Source organism: Apium graveolens, unplaced genomic scaffold (assembly GCF_009905375.1).
Source record: "Apium graveolens cultivar Ventura unplaced genomic scaffold, ASM990537v1 ctg664, whole genome shotgun sequence".
Classification (NCBI taxonomy): domain Eukaryota; kingdom Viridiplantae; phylum Streptophyta; class Magnoliopsida; order Apiales; family Apiaceae; genus Apium; species Apium graveolens.
This window is the reverse complement of record NW_027419655.1, coordinates 4528-28822: the sequence shown is the minus strand read 5'-3', so window position 1 is coordinate 28822 and position 24295 is coordinate 4528. Positions and strand designations below refer to the sequence as shown.

Below are 24295 nucleotides of genomic sequence, written 5' to 3'. Positions count from 1 at the left end.
GAATGATTACTTAAACAGATATATCACTTATTAGAGTTAAGAAATATGTAATCAGACAACAGTCAGTACTTAAAAAACATTTATCAATTAATGCACAGAATACACAAAGAGATTAATTCTGTAAATACTGAGCATAAAGTCTGATAACATAGAACAAGTTTAAGCAGATTTAGAGAAAGAACCTGAAATCATTCCAAGTTCATTTACCAATTTTGTAAAGGTAGCTTCACACAGTGGTTTTGTGAAGATATCTGCTACTTGTTGATCTGTGGGAACAAAATACAATTCCACTGTATCTTCATCCACATGTTCCCTGATGAAATGGTACCTGATACTGATGTGCTTTGTCATAGAGTGTTGAACTGGATTACCTGTCATAGCAATAGCACTTTGATTATCACAGTAAATAGGGATTTTGAAATATGTTAACCCATAATCCAGTAACTGATTCTTCATCCAGAGAATCTGTGCACAGCAGCTTCCTGCAGCAATATACTCTGCTTCTGCAGTTGATGTGGAAATTGACTTTTGTTTCTTGCTATACCAAGAAACCAACCTGCCTCCAAGAAGTTGGCAGCTACCACTTGTGCTTTTCCTGTCAATTTTGCAACCTGCAAAATCTGCATCTAAGTAACCTATTAATTTAAAATCTGATTCTCTAGGATACCATAATCCTAGATCAGCTGTTCCTTTAAGATACTTAAAGATTCTTTTTACAGCTGTTAAGTGAGGTTCTCTTGGATCTGCTTGAAATCTTGCACAAAGACAGGTAGCAAACATGATATCTGGTCTACTAGCAGTTAGATAGAGAAGTGAGCCAATCATACCTCTGTAATCAGTAATATCTACTGAATTACCAGTATCCTTATCCAGTTTTGTTGCAGTGGCCATGGGAGTGGATGCACTTGAACAGTCTTGCATTCTAAATTTCTTCAGCAAGTTTCTGGTGTACTTAGATTGACAAATAAAAGTTCCTTCTTCACTCTGTTTGACTTGAAGGCCCAGAAAATAACTGAGTTCTCCCATCATACTCATCTGATATCTTGACTGCATTAGTTTGGCAAACTTTTTGCAAAGTTTGTCATTTGGAGACCCAAAAATAATATCATCAACATAAATCTGGATCAAAAGTAAGTCCTTGCCATGGTTGAGATAGAACAGTGTTTTGTCAATAGTTCCTCTGTTGAATCCACTTTCCAGAAGAAACTGAGCTAAAGTCTCATACCATGCTCTAGGAGCTTGCTTAAGTCCATAAAGTGCTTTATCAAGCCTGTAGACATAATCTGGATGTTTGGAATCTACAAAGCCTGGAGGTTGTTCAACATATACTTCCTCTTCCAATTCTCCATTGAGAAAAGCACTTTTCACATCCATTTGAAAGACAGTAAACTTTTGTGAGCAGCATAAGCCATGAATATCCTTATGGCTTCTAACCTAGCAACTGGAGCAAATGTTTCATCATAGTCAATTCCCTCCTGTTGAGAATATCCTTTTGCAACCAGCCTTGCCTTGTTCCTTACAATTATGCCATCACTGTCAGTTTTGTTTCTGAATACCCACTTTGTACCAACAACCGATCTATTCTTGGGTCTTGGCACTAAGGTCCAGACTTTGTTTCTTTCAAATTCATTCAACTCTTCCTGCATTGCTTGCACCCAATCAGCATCTTGAAGAGCTTCTTCCACTTTCTTTGGCTCAGTCTGAGAGAGAAAAGAATTGTAAAGACATTCATTCGAAGTACCTGTTCTAGTTCTGACACCTGCCTCAGGATTTCCAATTATCAAATCAGGTGTATGTGATTTTGTCCACTTCCTTGCAGATGGCAGATTTTCTCTAGAACTGGATGCTCCCCCATGATTCATGCTGTCTTCGGTTTCATTTTCTGATGCTCCCCCTGAAACTATGCTCTCTGAGTTGGATCCTTCAGTATTTAGATTTTCAGTATTGTCAGTACTTGGCTTATCAGAACTTGACGAATCAGAATTTGAAGAGCCAGATGTATGTTCTGATGCTTCTTGAGATGTGATAATATCTTGAGTATGCTCCCCCTGCATTGGTGCATCTTCCTTTGACGTAGTCACCACAGTTTCAATAACATCAGAGTTTAATCCATCAGAATTTACAGTATCAGGACTTAGACTGTCAGGACTTGAGGTATCAGAATATGAATCTTCATTTTCAAATCTCAGCTGATCATGATCAATGCAATCTTCAAGTCCAGTGATCTTCTTGTCATCAAAAGAGACATTGATAGATTCCATGACCACTTTTGTTCTCAAATTATAGACTCTGAAGGCTTTTGTAGAAAGTGGATATCCAACAAAGATTCCCTCATCAGCTTTTAGATCAAACTTGGATAGCTGTTCAGGATGAGTCTTGAGAACAAAACACTTACATCCAAATACATGAAAGTATTTGAGATTTGGCTTCTTGTTCTTCACCATCTCATATGGTGTTTTTCCATGCTTGTTAATGAGTGTTGCATTTTGAGTAAAACAAGCAGTCTGCACAGCTTCAGCCCAGAAATAGGTTGGAAGCTTTGCTTCTTCAAGCATTGTTCGTGCAGCTTCAATGAGAGTTCTATTCTTCCTTTCAACAACTCCATTTTGCTGTGGAGTTCCAGGAGCAGAAAATTCCTGCTTTATTCCATGATTTTTGCAGAACTCTTCCATTATCAGATTCTTGAATTCAGTGCCATTATCACTCCTCAAAATTTTCACAGAATCTTTGATCAATTTATCCAGATGTTTGACATGATCAATCAGGATAGATGCAGTTTCACTTTTTGTGTGCAAGAAATACACCCATGTGTATCTGGTGAACTCATCTACTATGACCAACGCATATTTCTTCTTTGCAATAGACATGACATTCACTGGACCAAATAGATCAACATGAAGCAGATAATAAGGCTCAAGAATTGATGATTCAGTCTTGCTCTTGAACGAAGATTTTCTTTGTTTAGCCTTCTGACATGAGTCACAAAGACCATCAGGAACAAACACTGATTTTGGCAGTCCTCTCACAAGATCTTTCTTGATCAGTTCATTTATCTTGTTGAAGTTTAAATGAGAGAGTTTCTTGTGCCAATTCCAGCTTTCTTCAGTTGAGGCTCTACTCACTAAACAGATTGCAGAACCATCAGAACTTGTTGAAAGCTTAGCTTCATAAATGTTACCACGCCTGAATCCCTTCAGAACAATTTTTTCTTTAGATTTACTAACTATTTCACAATGTTCTGCAAAGAAATCAACATGATAACCTCTGTCACAGATTTAACTTATACTCAGTAAGTTGTGTTTAAGTCCTGAGACCAGAGCTACATCTTTAATGATGACATTCCCAAGATTGATATTGCCATATCCCAAAGTTTTTCCAATGTTGCCATCTCCATAAGAAACACTTGGGCCAGCTTTCTCCATAAAGTCTGATAGCAGGGCCTTATTTCCAGTCATATGTCCTGAACATCCACTGTCCAGAACTAAAATATTTTTCCTGTTGCCCTGCAATCAAAAAGACCACTAATTATTAGTTTTAAGGACCCAGACTTGCTTGGATCCTTTGGCCTTTTTAGGTTTGTTAACATTTGCAGCGGATTTAGCATCAGATTTTATGTTAACAGTTTTCTTATCAGAACTTATACTACCAGACTTTGAATCAGAACTTACACTAGAAGAAACAACAGAAACTTTCTTTAAAGAAGGTTTTATTTGATAATAATCATAGTACAAACTATGATATTCCTTACAAGTATAAATGGAATGCCATAAACTACCACAATGAAAACAAGGATCTTGTGGTTTGTATCTAACAGACTGACTCTTAACTCCTGATTTTGTAGATAAGGAGTTAATATTCTTATTCTTCCTGCAAAAAGAAGCCAGATGGTTAGAACTTCCACAGTTATTACACGCTTTCCTAGGAGCATCAGGAACAGATTTATAGTTATTGCTTTTATTCACACCTTCCTTTCCATTCCTGTTTTTCCTAGGTGATTTTACCTTGTTTGCATTCTTAACATCTTTCAGCTTATGCTTAAGCTGCTTCTTTGTCATTAAGCCTATGTTAACTTCAGCTGTCTTTTCCTGTTTTAGTTTGTCAGAAGCTAATTCCTTTTTAACTTCTGATTTCTCATTTTCAGATTTTTCAGTTACAAACTTAACAGGTTTTAACTTCGGCTTTTGCTTATCAACAGGCTTAATTTCTACAGTTCCTTTTTCATTTTTATTTTCTCCATAACCTAAGCCCTCTTTCCAGTTTCCACTGCTTAGCAAATTTTGAGTTGTTTTGCCAGAGTTAGTCCAAGTTCTGATAATCTCTCTCTCCTTTTCTAACTCAGTTTTTAGAGATTCATTCATTTTTAGCACTTCATCCCTAACATAAAAAGCATCATCTCTATCCTGCTGAGTTTGATGGAACATGACTAACTCTTTTTCTAAGAAATCATTTCTTTTCCTAAAAGCAAGATTTTCAGAAGTTAATCTTTCACATGTTAAAGTTTGATCTCTATAACTAACAAACATGGTTTTAAGATATCTTCTCAACTCATTAATATCATCAGTATGAAAAGCATAAGTAGTCTGAGGTACCTTTGTTTCAGCAGCTTCAGAACTGCTCTCAGAACTTGATTTATCAGCATTTGCCATCAATGCATAGTTCTCCTCACTTTCAGAGTCTGAGGTGTCTGTCCAGCTTTTCTGCTTTATGACAAGAGCTTTGCCTTTGTCACTCTTGGTCTTCTTGCAATCAGGAGATATGTGGCCTTTCTCACCACAATTATAACATTTAACATTAGCGTAATCTCCTCTGTCAGACTTTCCTCCTCTTCCTTCAGATCTTCTGAAATTCTTCTTATCAGAACTTATGCCTTTCCTGGAAAACTTCTTTCCCTTCCTGAACTTCCTGTATGCAATCTTTGTGATTCCTTTCACCATAAGAGCACACAACTTCATCATCTCCTCATCAGCATCAGTTTCAGGCAAGCTTTCAGAATCTGAGTCATCATCACTCTCAGAACTTGATGACTCAGTATCAAACTTTATGATAAGAGCTTTACCCTTGTCTTTCTTTGAGGAAGGTGGTTTGGGGGATTCCTCTTCAGCCTTGAGAGCAACTGTCCTTGACTTTCCTCCTTTCCTCTTGCTTCTTTGTTCCATCTCAAGTTCATGAGTCTTGAGCATTCCATAGATTTCATCAAGAGTTGTCTCATCAAGATTGTAGTTGTCTCTTATTGTTGTTGCCTTCAAATCCCAACATTCAGGAAGAGCTAACAGGAATTTAAGGTTTGTATCTTCAAGATCATACTCCTTATTAACCAACGACAAGTCATTCAAGAGTTTGACAAATCTATCATATACATCAGTCAATGACTCATTAGTCCTAGAGTCAAAGTGTTCATACTCTTGAGTGAGTATTGTCTTCCTGTTCTTCTTAACTGTTTCAGTTCCTTGACACCTTATCTCCAGTGCATCCCATATCTCCTTAGCAGTCTTGCAGTTGATTACCCTGTTTGACATTACATTATCAATGGCACTATGCAATAAGTGTCGTACCTTGGCATCCTTAGCAATAGATGCTATATCTTCAGCAGTGTAATCACTCTTTTCCTTTGGTACGATCATTGCTGCTTCACCTGCAACTACAACAGCGAGCTTGGTAGGTTTGTGAGGCCCTTCCTTGATTCTATCAAGGTATTCTGGATCTGTTGCTTCCAGAAACATGGTCATCCTTACCTTCCATATGGGATATTCAGATGGTCTCAATATGGGAACTCTGATAGTCTCATATCGACTCTGAGTTGATGTCTTTGATGATTCCTCAGTTTTGGTTGGCTTAGTTGGAGTTTCTGTGTCAGACATGATTGTGTTTGGATCTTTAACTGTATGTGTGTTAACAGAAGGCTCTGATACCACTTGTTAGGTCACACTTTCACTGTAGAGGGGGTGAATACAGTGTTTATTACAATCAAATCAAACTTCAAGAACTTATGTAACAGAAAACAAACTTTATTGAAACAATAAACTCTGTTACAATCTGGAACTGTTATCTCTCAGTGATGAACAAAATATCACGAGAGCTGCTAGGGTTACAGTAAATAATATTCTCGATAATGATAACACTTATAGTGTAAACCCTGTGTCTGTGTTTATATACTACACAGTTACAAGATAATCGCTAATTGATATTGAATATAATTCTGCTTCCTAATATATATCAATCAGATATCTTCTATTCCAAGTATTCCATTCTTCACGGAATTCCTTCTTCATGCATATCTCTTCTTATGTTTATCTTGATCTTCTTAACTTCAATCAGCTACTGTCCTTATCTGATCGTCCTTCAGCACTTAAGTTCTGATATCTATCTCCTGATGACATAAGTACTGATATCCCTTAAATTCTGACGTCCAGTATAAGTACTGATCAGTTAAGTACTGATTTGTTCTGTTCAAATAAGATCTAAAATCTAAACATAAAACATATTAGCCATGACATTATCAAATATATCTAACATGTTTCAATAAAGTTTGTTTTCTGTTACTTAAGATCTTAAAGTTCGATTTGAGTGTACTATACACTGTATTCACCCCCTCTACAGTGTGTGTGTGACCTAACAATTGGTATCCGAACTTATCTGTTAACTTACATACAGTTAAAGATCCAAACACAATCATGTCGGACACATAAACTCCAACTAAGCCTACCACAACTGAGGAACCACCAAAGACACTAATTCAGAGTCGGTATGAGACCATCAGAGTCCCCATATTGAGACCATCTGAATATCCCATATGGAAGGTAAGGATGACCATGTTCCTGGAAGCAACAGATCCAGAATACCTGGATAGAATCAAGGAAGGTCCTCACAAACCAACCAAACTCGCTGTTGCAGTTGCAGGTGAAGCAGCAATGACCGTACCAAAGGAGAAGAGTGATTATACTGCTGAAGACATAACATCAATTGCTAAGGATGCTAAGGTACGACACTTACTGCATAATGCCATTGATAATGTAATGTCAAACAGGGTAATCAACTGCAAGACTGCTAAGGAGATATGGGATGCTCTGGAAACAAGGTGTCAGGGAACTGACACAAATAAGAAGAACAGGAAGACAATACTCACTCAAGAGTATGAACACTTTGACTCAAAGACTAATGAGTCATTGAATGATTTATATGATAGATTTGTCAAACTTTTGAATGATTTGTCATTGGTTGATAAAGAGTATGATCTTGAAGATTCAAACCTTAAGTTCCTATTAGCTCTTCCTGAATGCTGGGATTTGAAGGCAACGACAATAAGAGACAACTACAATCTTGATGAAACAACTCTTGACGAAATCTATGGAATGCTCAAGACTCATGAGCTGGAGATGGAACAAAGAAGCAAGAGGAAAGGAGGAAAGTCAAGGACAGTCGCTCTTAAGGCTGAAGAAGAATTCCCCAAGGCAGCTTCCTCAAAGAAAGACAAGGGTAAAGCTCTTTTCATAAAGTCTGATACTGAGTCATCAAGTTCTGAGAGTGATGATGACTCAGATTCTGAAAGCTTGCCTGAGACCGATGCTGATGAGGAGATGATGAAGCTATGTGCTCTTATGGTGAAAGGAATCACCAAGATTGCATACAGGAAGTTCAGGAAGGGAAAGAAGTTTTCCAGAAAAAGCATAAGTTCTGATAAGAAGAATTTCAGAAGATCTGAAGGCAGAGGAGGAAAGTCTGACAGAGGAGATTACACCAATGTTAAATGCTATAACTGTGGTGAGAAAGGCCACATATCTCCTGACTGCAAGAAGGTAAAGGGTGATAGAGGCAAGGCTCTTGTCACAAAGCAGAAAAGTTGGACAGACACTTCAGACTCTGAAAGTGAGGAGAACTATGCATTGATGGAAAATGCTGATAAAGAAAGTGCTGAGAGCAGTTCTGAAGCTGCTGAAACAAAGGTACCTCAGACTACTTATGCTTTTCATACTGATGATATTAATGAGTTGAGAAGATATCTTAAAACCATATTTGTTAGTTATAGAGATCAAACCTTAACATGTGAAAGATTAACTTCTGAAAATCCTGCTTTTAAGAAAAGAAATGATTTCTTAGAAAAAGAGTTAGTTATATTCCATCAAACTCAGAAGGATAGAGATGATGCTTTTTATGTTAGGGATGAAATGCTAAAAATGAATGAATCTCTAAAAACTGAGTTAGAAAAGGAAAGAGAGATAATCAGGACTTGGACTAACTCTGGCAGAACAACTCAAAATTTGCTAAGTAGTGAAAATTGGAAAGAGGGCTTAGGTTATGGAGAGAATAAGAATGATAAAGGAACTGAAGAAATTAAGCCTGTTATTAAGCAAAAGCCAAAGTTAAAACCTGTTAAGTTTGTAACTGTAAAGTCTGATAATGAGAAATCAGAAGTTAAAGAGGAATTAACTTCTGACAAACTAAAACAGGAAAAGACAGCTGAAGTAAACATAGGCTTAATGACAAAGAAGCAGCTTAAGCATAAGCTGAAAGATGTCAAGAATGCAAACAAGGTAAAATCACCTAGGAAAAATAGGAATGGAAAGGAAGGTGTGAATAAAAGCAATGATTATAAACCTGCTCCTGATGCTCCTAGGAAAACATGTCATAACTGTGGAAGTTCTAACCATCTGGCTTCTTTTTGCAGGAAAAATAAGAATATTAACTCCTTACCTTCAAAATCAGGAGTTAAGAGTCAGTCAGTTAGATACAAACCATAAAATCCTTGTTTTCATTGTGGTAGTTTATGACATTCCATTTATACTTGTAAGGAATATCATAGTTTGTACTATGATTATTATCAAATAAAACCTTCTTTGAAGAAAGTTTCCATTGTTCCTTCTAGTGTAAATTCTGATTCAAAGTCTGATAATGTAAATTCTGATAAGAAAAATGTTAACATAAACTCTGATGCTAAATCCGCTGCAAATGTTAACAAACTTAATAAGGCCAAAGGATCCAAGCAAGTCTGGGTCCTTAAAACTAATAATTAGTGGTCTTTGTGATTGCAGGGCAACAGGAAAAATATTCTAGTTCTGGACAGTGGATGTTCAGGTCATATGACTGGAAATAAGGCCCTGCTATCAGACTTTGTAGAGAAAGCTGGCCCAAGTGTTTCTTATGGAGATGGCAACATTGGAAAAACATTGGGATATGGAAATATCAATCTTGGGAATGTCATCATTAAAGAAGTAGCTCTGGTCTCAGGACTTAAACACAACCTAGTGAGTATAAGTCAAATCTGTGACAGAGGTTATCATGTTGATTTCTTTGAAGAACACTGTGAAGTTGTGAGTAAATCTAAAGGCAAAGTTGTTCTGAAAGGATACAGACGTGGTAACATTTATGAAGCTAAGCTTTCAACAAGTACTGATGGCTCTGCAATCTGTCTGTTAAGTAGAGCATCAATTGAAGAAAGCTGGAATTGGCATAAGAAACTCTCTCATTTAAATTTCAACAATATAAATGAACTTGTCAAGAAAGATCTTGTGAGAGGATTGCCAAACACAGTATTTGCTCCTGATGGTCTTTGTGATTCATGTCAGAAAGCCAAACAAAGAAAATCTTCTTTCAAGAGCAAGACTGAATCATCAATTCTTGAGCCTTATCATCTTATACATGTTGATCTATTTGGTCCAGTAAATGTCATGTCTATTGCAAAGAAGAAGTATGCGTTGGCCATAGTGGATGAGTTCACCAGATACACATGGGTGTATTTCTTGCACACAAAAAGTGAAACTGCATCTATCTTGATTGATCATGTCAAACAGCTGGATAAAATGGTCAAAGATTCTGTGAAAATTTTAAGGAGTGATAATGGCACTGAGTTCAAGAATTTGATAATGGAAGAGTTCTGCAAAAGCCATGGAATAAAGCAGGAATTTTCTGCTCCTGGAACTCCACAGCAAAATGGAGTTGTTGAAAGGAAGAATAGAACTCTCGTTGAAGCTGCACGTACAATGCTTGAAGAAGCAAAGCTTCCAACCTATTTCTGGGCTGAAGCTGTGCAGACTGCTTGTTTTACTCAAAATGCAACACTCATTAACAAGCATGGAAAAACACCATATGAGATGGTGAAGAAAAAGAAGCCAAATCTGAAATATTTTCATGTATTTGGATGCAAGTTTTTTGTTCTCAAGACTCATCCTGAACAGCTATCAAAGTTTGATCTAAAAGCTGATGAAGGAATCTTTGTTGGATATCCACTTTCCACAAAAGCCTTCAGAGTCTATAATTTAAGAACAAAAGTGGTCATGGAATCTATCAATGTCTCTTTTGATGACAAGAAGATCACTGGTCTTAAAGATTTCGTTGACCATGATCAGCTGAGATTTGAAAATGAAGACTCATATTCTGATACTGAAAATCCTGACAGTCTAAGTCCTGATACTGCAAACTCTGATGGATTAAACTCTGATGTTATTGAAACTGTGGTGACTACGTTAAATGAAGATGCCCCTATGCAGGGGGAGCATACTCAAAATCCTACCACATCTCAAGAAACATTCGAACATGCATCTGGCTCTTCAAGTTCTGATTCGTCAAGTTCTGATAAGCCAAGTTCTGATAGTACTGAAAATCTAAATACTGAAGAATCCAACTCAGAAAGCATAGTTTCAGGGGGAGCATCAGAAAATGAAAATGAAGATAGCATGGATCATGGGGGAGCATCCAGTTCTAGAGAAAACCTTCCATCTGCAAGGAAGTGGACAAAATCACATACACCTGATTTGATAATTGGAAATCCTGATGTAGGTGTCAGAACTAGAACAGATACTTCAAATGAGTGTCTTTACAATTCTTTTCTCTCTCAGACTGAGCCAAACAAAGTGGAAGAAGCTCTTCAAGATGCTGATTGGGTGCAAGCAATACAGGAAGAGTTGAATGAATTTGAAAGAAACAAAGTCTGGACCCTAGTACCAAGACCAAAGAATAGATCTGTTGTTGGTACAAAGTGGGTATTCAGAAACAAAACTGACAGTGATGGCATAATTACAAGGAATAAGGCAAGGCTGGTTGCAAAAGGATATTCTCAACAGGAGGGAATTGATTATGATGAAACATTTGCACCAGTTGCTAGGTTAGAAGCCATAAGGATATTTTTGGCTTATGCTGCTCACAAAAAGTTTACTGTCTTTCAAATGGATGTGAAAAGTGCTTTTCTCAATGGAGAATTGGAGGAAGAGGTATATGTTGAACAACCTCCAGGTTTTGTAGATACCAAACATCCAGATTATGTCTACAGACTTGACAAAGCACTTTATGGACTTAAGCAAGCTCCTAGAGCATGGTATGAGACTTTAGCTCAGTTTCTTCTGGAAAGTGGATTCAACAGAGGGACAATAGACAAAACACTGTTCTACCTCAACCATGGAAAGGACTTACTTCTGGTCCAGATTTATGTTGATGATATCATTTTTGGATCTACAAATGACAAACTTTGCAAGAAGTTTGCCAAACTTATGCAGTCAAGATATCAGATGAGTATGATGGGGGAACTTAGCTATTTTCTGGGCCTTCAAGTCAAGCAGAATGAGGAAGGCACTTTTATTTGTCAAACCAAGTACACCAGAAACTTGCTAAAGAAATTTGGAATGCAAGATTGTTCAAGTGCATCCACTCCAATGGCCACTGCAACAAAACTGGATAAGGATACCGGTAAATCAGTAGATATTACTGACTACAGAGGTATGATTGGTTCTCTACTCTATCTAACTGCTAGTAGACCTGATATCATGTATGCTACCTGTCTTTGTGCAAGATTTCAAGCAGATCCAAGAGAACCTCACTTAACAGCTGTAAAAAGAATCTTTAAGTATCTTAAAGGAACAGCTGCTCTGGGATTATGGTATCCTAGAGAATCAGATTTTAAACTAATAGGTTACTCAGATGCAGATTTTGCAGGTTGTAAAATTGACAGGAAAAGCACAAGTGGAAGCTGCCAATTTCTTGGAGGCAGATTGGTTTCTTGGTACAGCAAGAAACAAAAGTCAATTTCCACATCAACTGCAGAAGTATAGTATATTGCTGCAGGAAGCTGTTGTGCACAGATTCTTTGGATGAAGAATCAGTTACTGGATTATGGGTTAACATATTTCAAAATCCCTATTTACTGTGATAATCAAAGTGCTATTGCTATGACAGGTAATCCAGTTCAACACTCAATGACAAAGCACATCAGCATCAGGTACCACTTTATCAGGGAACATGTGGATGAAGGTACAGTGGAATTGCATTTTGTTCCCACAGATCAACAGTTGGCAGATATATTCATAAAACCATTATGTGAAGCTACTTTTACAAGATTGGTAAATGAACTTGGAATGGTTTCAGGTTCCTTCTCTAAATCTGCTTAGACTTGTTCTGTGTTATCAGACTTTATGCTCAGTATTTACAGAATTCATCTCATTGTGTATTCTGTGCTTAATTGATAAATGTCTTTAAGTACTGACTGTTGTCTGATATATGTTTCTAAACTCTGATAAGTGATATGTCTGTTCTAGTACCTATTCAATCCTATGAGGATAACTGTGCTAGATACTGACCTAGTAGTCTTCAATAAACAAATGATTCCATGGAAGAAGTAATTATTTCAGTGGAAATCTTATGACACTAGCAAATTCTGATAACTGAGCTTAGTTAAGTTCACTTTGTATATCTTATTACTAAGTCATAAATTAGAATAATGCTACTCATCTCTTAAGTTCTGATACTAGTAAAACTGCTGAATATACTAAGTGCTGATAGACCTCTCTTATCAAAAGCAAAAGCAAAAAGATCAAAGATTAAAATCAGGTACTCCTTTGAGATCTAGAGTAAAAATGTGGAAGGAACGACCCAAGTGCATTGCTGGTATTAAGTAAATATGCATCAGAAAAGCAAAATATTTTCTTGGTGACTTTTCACACTCTATGATTACTGGAGAAATACTCTGAAAATAGCATAAATTCTGATAAACAGTCGTGACTCACTTACACTGAGAAGCCACTGTAAAATAGAATTTCAAAAGATGCATAAAATTAGCATAAAATAGTTGAGGTGGACTCAAGCATAAACTCATTCTTCAGTCGGTTTCAGGATAATGACAGATCTTTAGCAAAATTTTAGTTATGCCTTATTTCTAAGATGTACTGCAGTGAATCAGACTTTACTCTTTGTCTGTTTTTAGCTTAGTGCACACACTAATCACTCCATCTGAATGATGAAAATTTCTGTGGTGGTCTATGTTATTTTAGATAAAACAGTCAATGTGTCATTATTGCACAAATTCTGAGGACAAGTTCTAAGTTACACGTTCTGATGATTAAGTACTGACATCCATAACTCAGAACTTGTATGAGTATTTACTAAGATAGGCATTCCTTTTCGAGTTAAGAAATTATGTTCTGATGACTGTTAAGTTCTGGTATAGGTCTAAGTTCTGATTTCTCAGTCTAATCCTTTACTTGGCTTATCTTTGAATAAAATTTGATAACAGTCTCAGTTTGTACTCGAATATGTTGAAGTGGAAGATTAATAGTCACTGTGATTAGGATTAATGGTATTTGTACTTGAACAGACCACTGTTTCTTGTGTTTTGTGCGGTCTAGACCATGCTTCCTCTTTCCAATGACTGTTATTCTTTTTCAAAGTCTAGGGAGACGAGGTAGAATTAATTCTACCTGTCAGCATTAAATATCTTTGCGTCTCTTGGCATTCTCTTGCCTATATAAACAGCCACTTCACATTAGTCTTCTCATCACACTTTTATCACAAATTCAGTCTTGTTTTTCATTTACTATCACAAATGGCTGAATTTGGCTGGTTCTACAATTACGGTGATGAGACTGTGCATGTCTTTTTGAATGGAATTCCAACTCCCTACCCTATCACCAACATCCCTTACAATCTCTGGATTCAATTTCCAGAGGTTATTAAACGTGATCTGGTGGCCGTTCGAAGAGACCTTCACCTTCGTCGTATCCGTCAGCAAGAGCGAATCATATAACTCGCCATCTTGTTCGTCGAAGATAGGAAGAGGAAGATGACTTAATCTCGTCTTCTTCCTGTTCTTCTTCATCCTCAGCTTTGTCAGGCTTCTTAGCTAGGACTAAAGCTGTTGACGTTAGGATTAGAAGCTTAGGGAAAATCTTGTATTGATATAATTTCCATTTCATAAATGTATTGACTTGATATATTAATGAAAACTGTTTTTACTTTAAGATTTTGTTTCTGAGTTATTTTATCTTGTGTTGATAAATCCTGATTGATATTCTGATGACAATTTAAATTGTGCTTTTAGTTAAGTTCTGATTCTCTGTCAGCACTTATTCATCGAAATTATCTCGGTCATTTTTAACATGATTTATTTTTAGAATATTAATGTTGCAGTGACAAATACTTCAATCAGTGATAACGGGTTAAAATTTGAATTGTTTCCCTTGATAAATGGAACAGTTTTTCCTTGAAACTCGGCAAATGGGTAAGTAATGATTACTGTTTTCTCGAGCCCAGTAACTATCCGTTATTACTGCATGTCTGATAGGTGTCCAATGGTAATATTTTTTTGTATAAGTACAGCAGAGAGAAGATTTCTTTAATCTTTTTAATTTCTTCATCTTTTATCTCTCTTCTTACTTTTACTCTCCTTCACTTTACTATTCCCGTTGTTTTCATACAGATATTATATAAAAGACCTATCAGGCATACTTAATTCTCCATTTTTTTTCACATGGCACCAAAGGATTTAATCATTGATGGAGCAAAGTTTGTTCCAAACAACTATGCTGCAATTCTTGATCATGCTGAAGCTCCATCTGAATTGCACTTTGTGCAAGATCTTCTTGCACATAGTGAGGTTGGGTACGCCTTAACTCAGCCCGAATTATTTTCAAGTCAACAAGTTCTGAGGTTCTGGAGGACTGGCATTTTTGATGATGGTGGTAACCGTGGAACTCCCAGTATTATCTTCCAAGTGGGTGATTCATCTTTTGTAGTCACTCCTGGTACAGTACGCAGGGATTTACATCTTCCCGAGGATTGTACTTTCTCAGTTCCAGAGGACTCAGCCCTTCGGGAGTTAATGGCTGAATTGGGATATGAAAAGAGTCTGACGAAACTTGGACAGTTGAAACGGGCTAATATCAGAAGAGAATGGAGTTTCTTCTTTGATTGCATCACCAAAGCTTTTGGGAACAAATGTTCAAATTTTGATGCTATCCCAATTCTGAGTCAGCACATAGGGTATGCTATTATCCATCAAACTCATTTTGATTTTACAACTGGAATAATTGGTTTTATTGGGGATAGGATGACAGAGGATAGAGATGTTGTTTATTTTGCTAGATTCTGTCAACTTATTTACACGTATTGTACTGCTGAACCCCAGTTAGTCTGCACTCAAACCCCACCTTTTAAGGTTGCAAAAAGGTACTTTAACGACCTGATTAATGCTGACACAAAGAAATCAATGGTGAGACAATTACAGATCCCTCAGTCTGTGAAACAGATTCTGGTAAATGCTGATCCTGCTACTTACAAATCTGTTTACTCAAATGTTCAACCAACTCACCATAACCAAAATCCATCAACCTCAGTACCTACCTCTCATTCTACTCAACCTACCCTCAGAACTTATCTCAAATCCTATCTCTCCACTTCACAGACTGCTCAACCTTCTTCTTCAGCACCTACTGTGAAGCCTACATCCTCTAAGCCAAAGAGAACAAAGACTGTTCCTCAAACACCTCAAAAGAGGAGGAGATTTACTTTGAGAGATGAATCAGATTCTGAGAAACAGATTCCTTCTTCAGAACCTGTGGTGGTTGAAGCTGAGAAAGCAACTTCTCAGAAGGATTCTGCAATTGGGGGTTCTAGGCTTCTCAAGAGGCTTAGACGTATGATAGTTCCTAAAACTCCCAAGGAATCCAAATCAACAAAGAAGTACAAGAAACAGAGGGCACAAAGGCCAGTTTCAGATGATGAGGAGGAAGCAGCTAAGGAAGGGGATCAGGAATCTCTGATCTCACAAGGCAAGGAATTTGCTCCAGTCACTTCTTCTCCATCAACTCCATCTCAGGAAGCTGTATCTGACAAGGCTAACTCACCATCTGTGTGTCTTGTTGATCCAGGCACAAGTGCTGAAATTGATATTCAGAACCTGGTTGTGCCTGAAATACTTTTCTTAGAAGCTCCAATAGCAAATATTACTTCTACAACACCTGTTATTGATGCTGTTCAAACTCCAGAGTTATCAACAACACCTTCTCTGTATCAAGATGCTGATGATCAGATTTTAGGTGAGCATCAGGATATGGCTGTTGATCAGAACTTAGTATCAGATCAGCAATTAGAGGATGCTGAAGCCTCCATTGCTACTCACACTGTTGTCTTATCAGAAGATACCGATTCTTTAAGTTCTGATGCTGCAAATGTTGGAGATACTGGTGAGGCTGCTACAACTGTAGATGCTGATGAAACAGGTCCTTCAGGACATACTCCTCCACTGACTCTTCCTAAGTCTGAACTGGTAAAGGAGTTTGTTATCAGGGATGCACCAGTACCTTGGAGTGAAACTCCTGCAGGTCAGGAGTGGACTAAAGAATGGAACTCAGTTTCATGTGTTCCAAATGCTTTACATCTTGCTGAGCACTTGACTAAAGCTGATGAAATGTTAAATTCTGATGATTTTAAAACCCAGCTTAGAGTCACTGCATTGAGTACTAAACATCTACAAGGTCTTCATTCCAATACTCATGCAGAGCTACACAAGATTCAGGAGAACTTTATCAAACAGGAACAAGTTTGGAAAATTGATAAGAAAAAGTTCTTCCAACCTACCATTGACAGGGTTGCTTATATTGAGAAAACTCAAGAGAAGCAACAAGCTCAGATTGATAAAAATTCTGACAAATCAAGCTTCTCAGCAATCGTAACTTACTGAAATCCAGACCTCAGTGGAACTACTTATCTCTCTTTTATTACCTGCTGATGCCAAAAAGGGGGAGAAGGTAATTAAGTCCAAATGCAAAACCAACAAGACACTGCAAGGAAAGGATGATGGAAAAGATGACCAAGGAACCTCTGGAATGGGTAGTGGTCATAGTCAAGGTAGAAGGTTTACATCAAGACGAACAAGTTCTGATACTGGGAAAAGAATAAGTTCTGCTGCTGGTAAAAGGATAAGTTCTGATGAACTTCTAGATCTTGATGAGGAAATGTCAAGACAGTTATTTCTTCAAGAAAATCCAGGGATGGACTTGGAAAGTTTAAAGGAAGAAGAAGCCAGACTTAAATCAGAGAAAGTCACATCTAAATCTGAAGCTTCTGGTAAAAAGTTACTTCCAAAACCTAAAGGTATTGTGATCAAAGAAAGGATACATACTGAAGCAACTTTGGCTAGATCACAACCACAGATAGATCCAAGATCCAAGGGTAAAGAAAAGGTTGGTGAACCTATCAAGCCTTATGTACCTCCTGAGGAAGAAGAAATTACTGATGGAAAAGATGATCTTGCTCTGACTACAAGAAAAGTTCTTAAAACAACCTCTGACATGGCTCAAGTTGTTCAGAGTCAAGAAATTGTAAGTTCTGATATTCAGAAGAAGCAAGTAACCTCTGACAGTGCTCAAGTTAACTTGATATCAGAAAATAGATCTAAAACACTCCTACCAGGATTCACTAAAGCAAAACAGACTCAATCTTTGAAGACTGCTGCAAGTGGTTTTGAAGTAAGAGTAGTTACTGGAAAGGAAGCTAGAGATAAAACTGGATTGGGAAGTGCTGATGAAAGAAGAGTACACAACACTACCAATGATCCAACTTCCTTGAGTGAACCAGGTATTGGAGCAACTCCTGAGAGATTGAATCAACTGGAATCTGTACAGATGGTTTACCATACCTACTTGAAAGAATACATCATGTTGTATTTCATGACAGATGGTAGGGTTTATCATATAAGACAAAATGCCATTCCTTTGAAGTATTTTGAAGAATTGGAGCATGTACTTTTTTTACTTCAAGTGGATGACAGAATAACAGAGACTGCTGCAAACTACTTAAAAGAACAGATTCAGAGACAGAAAAGGCTTTATTCTGTTAAGTCTGACAGCATATATGTTCCAAAGTACAGAGATCATAATGGTGATATTGTTGATATGAAGCTTAATACTGCACAGATCAGAACGTATCTTGGTATTAAGGGACTTGAATTCAATCTTGAATCTGACAAAGCTTATGTCATAAGACTAGATCAGGAGTTAAGAAAAGCAAAGATTAATGATCTCAGAGCTGCAATCTTTCAAACTGGTGAAGATACTGCAGAGCTTAAAGGTGTTAAAAGGAGAATGATTGATGAACTAAGATATGCTGATAAATGTTGTTGAAGAACTATCTCAGAACAACTCCTGACATCAGAGAGATCAGAAAATGAAGAAGCCAAGTCGAAGATCTACAACTGCTTAAATTATGATATTTATACAGATTGAAGTTGTTATCAGAAGTTGAAATTGGTAAAAACTTTAAGGACTGTAAGTTGTAGTTATCTAGTCTATTTCTCATGCATTTGTACTTAATGTTTTTGACATCATCAAATATCTGTTAAACTTGTATATTTGTTAATTTACAAGTTGGGGGAGATTGTTAGATATATTTGATAATGTCATGGCTAATATATTTTATGTTTAGCTTTCAGATCTTACATGAACAGGATAAATCAGTACTTAACTGTTGATCAGTACTTATACTGGAAGTCAGGACTTAAGGATATCAGTACTTATATTATCAGAAGATAATCATCAGAAGATAGATATCAGAACTTAAGTGCTGAAGGACAATCAGATAAGGACAGTAGCTGATTAAAGGAAAGAAGATCGAGATAAACATAAGAAGAGATATGCATGAAGAAGGAATTCCGTGAAGAATGGAATACTTGGAAGAAAAGATATCTGATTGATATATTTTAGGAAGCAGAATTATATTCCATATCAATTAGCGATTATCTTGTAACAGTGTAGTATATAAACACAGGCATAGGGTTTACACTATAAGTGTTATCATTATCGAAGTTATTATTCTAGATAACCCTAGCAGCTCTCGTGATATTTGTTCATCACTGAGAGGTAACAGTTCCATACTGTAACAGAGTTTATTGTTTCAATAAAGTTTGTTTTCTGTTACTTAAGATCTTAAAGTTCGATTTGAGTGTACTATACACTGTATTCACCCCCTCTACAGTGTGTGTGTTACCTAACATATTAGGATAACTAATCTGATATCATTTTTTTATTATTTTTTTCTCTCGTGTAATTTTATACTAATAAAAAAATAAAACTATGTAATAATACTAATAGAATAATAACACACTGAAATAATAAAGTCAAATATCAATTGCTATTGATAATTTTTGATAGAATAATCAAACATAAATTTTAATAATAAATCACATATCTCTTCTAATAAATGTCAATAATTAAGAAAAAGTTAAAGCATATATAATTTCATGTTTGATCTTTTTTCAGGATATTTTTAAAATAAATAATTAAAAAAATTAAAAAAATCAAACCCTCGTTTGATCTCGAGTACTCGAGTCAAATCTAGTTCTCACCAATTTTTTAAAAAATTATTTTTTGACCCGGCGGGGAAAAAAATAAAAATGAGTACACAGACTATAAATGCTTGACCGGCCGGTCAACCATTGATTTTAAGTCGGCCACCCTCCCTAGTGAAATTTAATTTTCCATGTATAATTATATTTAACTGAATCACTCAATAATTCAATCACCAGTAACTTCAAGCACCTCAAAAGAGTAGCTTTCTTTTCCAAAGTTATGTATATTAAATTTTACTCATCAGAGGAGATTCAGCCTATGTCATGCAGTAAGGACATCTTCAATGGTGATAAGCACCAATTCCTTTATATTTGAAGTTAAAATATCAAAAAATCATCTCCAATAACTCTCTTCTCTAACTTTATATTTAGAATAATGAAGAGTTTCACTTAGAACTATGAAGTAACACTTAGAGATAAAGCAGCCATCTTGAGAAGACTGCAATATTAAATAATAAAATAACACATACCTCATGATGTGTAAGGAGGGATTGTGTATGTTGTATCTAATTATAATGATGTTTGAAGTAAATTTGAAATTATATTTAAAGTCATGATTGGAAATAAATTAGTGATTAAGTTAAAAAGGTGATATATTGCACATGAAGGTATTATAAAATAAATTTATAATTGGAGATAACCTAAATAAAGAAAACTATATGGGCCTTAAAATTGGACACACCATAATACAAATAACAATGTCTTAAAAACCTTAAATTTTACATAAAACATAATTTATCAACATCCTTCAAATAACAGATAATTCATATTACATAAGAAAAGTTTTTAAAGACAAAATAAAGCATGTCAACATATAAATTCATTAAACAACTGTCATGGATTGTTTAGGCCTTAACTCGAAATCTTGTATGATAAGGCCAGCCTTGAGTACATTTGTATCAGTTGACATAAATTGCGTCTCCACCTCATCATCATCATCTCTTGCACCGGTCTCAAACTCTGCTATCTTAATCTCCATCCATTCGTCCTTCCTCCACCGACTAAGCTCTCCATTTCGTTGCTCAATGTTGTGTGCAGATGTTCTTGGATCAAAATAAATTGTCCTAGCTTCATCATCAGGCACCTCCTCTCTTTCATTAACAAATCTAATGGATGTCTTTGCCGAATCAAGTCCGCAGGCATCCTCATATATTTTAAAGACAAAATATGTTTCATAAGTGCTGTGAGGAGACAACATTCCAATTTCATTTTGCCACGAATATCAAGACACCATTCCAATTTCATTTTGTCACGAATATCAAGACACCGCCCCTTGTCAAGTACAACAACCTCCTCTGAAAATCTGTTCACATGATAATACATTGAGGCATGAATGCTTGATACATGTGATGAGAGGACGGCTTTAATCATATTCCTCGCTTACCATGCGTTCGGAGTACTGTAAATTAGTCAAACTGTTCGTGAGTTACTCGAACCCGACTCGTAAAAAATTCCAATTCGGCTGGAAATTAATCGAGCCGAGCTCGAGCTCGAGTTTTTCAAATTTGTAACCGAGTCGAGTTCGAACTTTTGATTACTCGGCTCGTAATGTTTGCGCCTTATTGAGTCGCTATTATTTTCAGTTTTTTTTATTATAAAAATATTTTTATATTTTTTATATATTATTTATTTATTATCCAATCGAACTTGAGCCGAACCATCCTATTTCGAATTTTTGTTAATACTTAGTGAACTAAATTCGAGTTTTCAAACCGAACTCGAGCCTACCGAACTTTTTACTTGAAATTAAAAGTTCGATCGAGTTCAAAACTCGAACCCGAACTATTTTTATTGAGTTCGAGCCGAGCCACAGTCTAGGACTCGGCTCAACTGGATTACCCCTAGTTTGGAGTTGTTGCACACAAAACTAAAGTTTCTTGCTCAAAATTAGCTCAAATCCTATTTTATTAAAATTTTAAAATCTGCTCATTAGAAAAGTGTTTTTACCAAAAAAAGGAGGAAGTATGCTTTTGAAAAAATACGACCTTGCAGTTCTAATTCTACTATTAAATCACATTTAAAATATTATTTTTTCATAAAATATATGTATATCAATAATATTATAAAATATTAAATATCAAAATATGTGCATATCAAAAATATTATTAATGATTTATTATGTGAACTAACACTTTCTCTATTAGTACTATGATTTTTAATAGTAATTGCTTAAAGTGATTTACATCTTTTACAAGATAATGTCATGTGACCTGCATTTCATAAAATTGACTTGTATTTACGAATGGAGATCGAGAATAATTAAAATTGTTTAGATTTATCTTTAAATTGTAATTAGCTGGTTGGGTGTGACCGGTGAGGTGAAATTGTTCAAATTATTTAAGGTAATAGACCGGGCTACATGTAATATAGACTTCTTATTTGCATTCATATGGGAAATAAATATGCATAATATTGTATTTAATTATCTTTATTAGTACTACTGTTTTACTATTTTTTTTTTATTTTTTTGCCCAAAAAAGCCAATACCTAAAGAGATTGCATATTTTAACAAAAAGGTTTCGTCTTACCTCAAGATTTTGTTATTAAAATGTTATTATTAATAGATAAAAATGTGAATATTTTGAAAAATACCCTTCAATATATTGTTTTGCTACTTTATTTTCAAAAAAAGCATTCCATTTTATACATTAAATAACATCTTTTATCAAAATTAAGCAAAATTTATAAAATATACATAATTTTTAAAAAATTTGATATTGTGGGACTCTAAACAACCCCTTAATTTGTCTTGTCACCCTGATCCCTAAATGATTCTTTTCAACTGAGGTATGCAGAAAATATAATACTACATTATACAACTCAACACACAAGCTAACAGTTTCCAACTAGAGTGAATCCTCTTGCTACAACCATTGACCATAATTCCCACACTTATTAGTTTGTCATACTAGAAAGAAAATACTTAAACAAAGTTATTATGATTATATAGAGTGATGCACAAGTATTTGTAGCTAGAAAGAGATTAGTATCTAGCAAAATGTACCTTTGCATGTATGTAAATAATGCAACAATAATTATTCACATACCTTGAGTTACAATCATATAATCAGAGCCACCACCAAGGAACAATGGCAAGCTGCCTAGCAGCTACCGTTAAACATTTTTTTCCGCTTCCTTTATCCAACCAAAAACTCAGTTATAACAATAATGAGATCAAGTAATTAGACAATTTAACTAAAAGATTATGGACCATTCTCTTTTATCATGATACAAATACATAAGTAATCCAAAAAATTATCATGAATAGTTCTAACTTCTAATACTTATTTATAATTTTTGGATAAATTATTGTAAATTTTTGGTTGCCAACTATCCAATCTTTACTCCCAATCATATAGTTATAAATAATCATATAGTTACAAATAATTCATCTAAACACTAATTTTTTTATGGAGAAATTGAAGAAAATATGTCAATTTAAACCATAAATTATAATAAAGAAATATTTAAATCTTTATGTCCTTACATTGATCAGATAAGGGTACATCTATAATATGTAAAATGCAAAAATGGCAGGGAATAAATTTAAATATATGAGAAAATTTAAATATATGGAGTAATACACATGGTAAACTTTGGTCATCCCAGTCTTAAAAAGAATAATCTTACCTTTCATTCAGTTGTTTCTATATATTGTTTTCCAACTTTAACATTTGATAAGCACTTGATCCCAAATAAATATTAAAGAAAATAATATTTTATATTTTAAAACTTATTTTCACTGGGAACAATTATTTTATAATCATATTTTAACTAAAATATGTATAAGTATCTTAATGTTAATTAAATACATATTTAATTTTTATTTATAATTTTTTCTAACATTAATACATCTTTAAATCTCATCTTTAAATCTTTAGTACCTATTTTATTTTTAAAAACCTTATTACAAAACTTTACATTAATGAAATAATTATTGAAATTATATTTAATAATTATTATTTTACATACATATAAAATAAACACATATAACTGTTTTAATTAAAACTTATATTAACTGAAAAAATACTGGATCTAATATTTTAAAAAATCTATCTTAATTGAAATACAATTAATAGACAAGGATATAAAAACATAAAAAATATCAAAATGTTACATATTAAATATTAAAAACAATACACCTAAATAAAGTTAGTAAACCAATAATAAAATCAAGAAATAATTGAGAGAATTACCACATTGCCATCTTCCAGCGTCACAGAGAAAAAAATACAGTTGTTTTTTGGTGGTGTAAGTCAAGGTGGAGATGGATCTCCTGAGAATTTGATTACTATCAGGTGGTAAAAATTTGTTCCATAACTCATCTGAATCACCTCGCAGCCCTTAATTCTGTTGAAACACGTGAAGCTCTACATGTATCCTTGGGTGATGTGAATGATAATATTAACGATAGGCAATTCTCCATAAGGTGCCCATCTTAGTTCTGTTTTGATTTATTATTTCCTTCCCCAAATTTGTCCCGAAAGTTAATTGTAATGAGATAAAACGGGCCGATACCTAAACTAGGTGACCAAATGGTCCAAAAGAAGGGATAATACCAGTGACCGCTCATAGCCCATATTTTTTAAGGTTCAAAATTTTGACGACCTTTCTACACAGCTCATTTTAAAATAAAATGTTCACAAATTATTTTAATATCTAGTGTATATTTTTAGCAGTTATCTAATTTTCTAA

General features: G+C 35.1%; 1 protein-coding gene across 1 annotated transcript; it reads right to left on the bottom strand.

The window, feature by feature from the left end:
- Window positions 1-20423: 20423 nt before the first annotated feature.
- Window positions 20424-20798, bottom strand: LOC141703436 (F-box protein PP2-B15-like). The gene has a single exon (XM_074506968.1). The coding sequence runs from the start codon at window positions 20796-20798 to the stop codon at window positions 20424-20426; it is 375 nt and encodes a 124-aa protein (XP_074363069.1).
- Between the last annotated feature and the right edge of the window lie 3497 nt (window positions 20799-24295).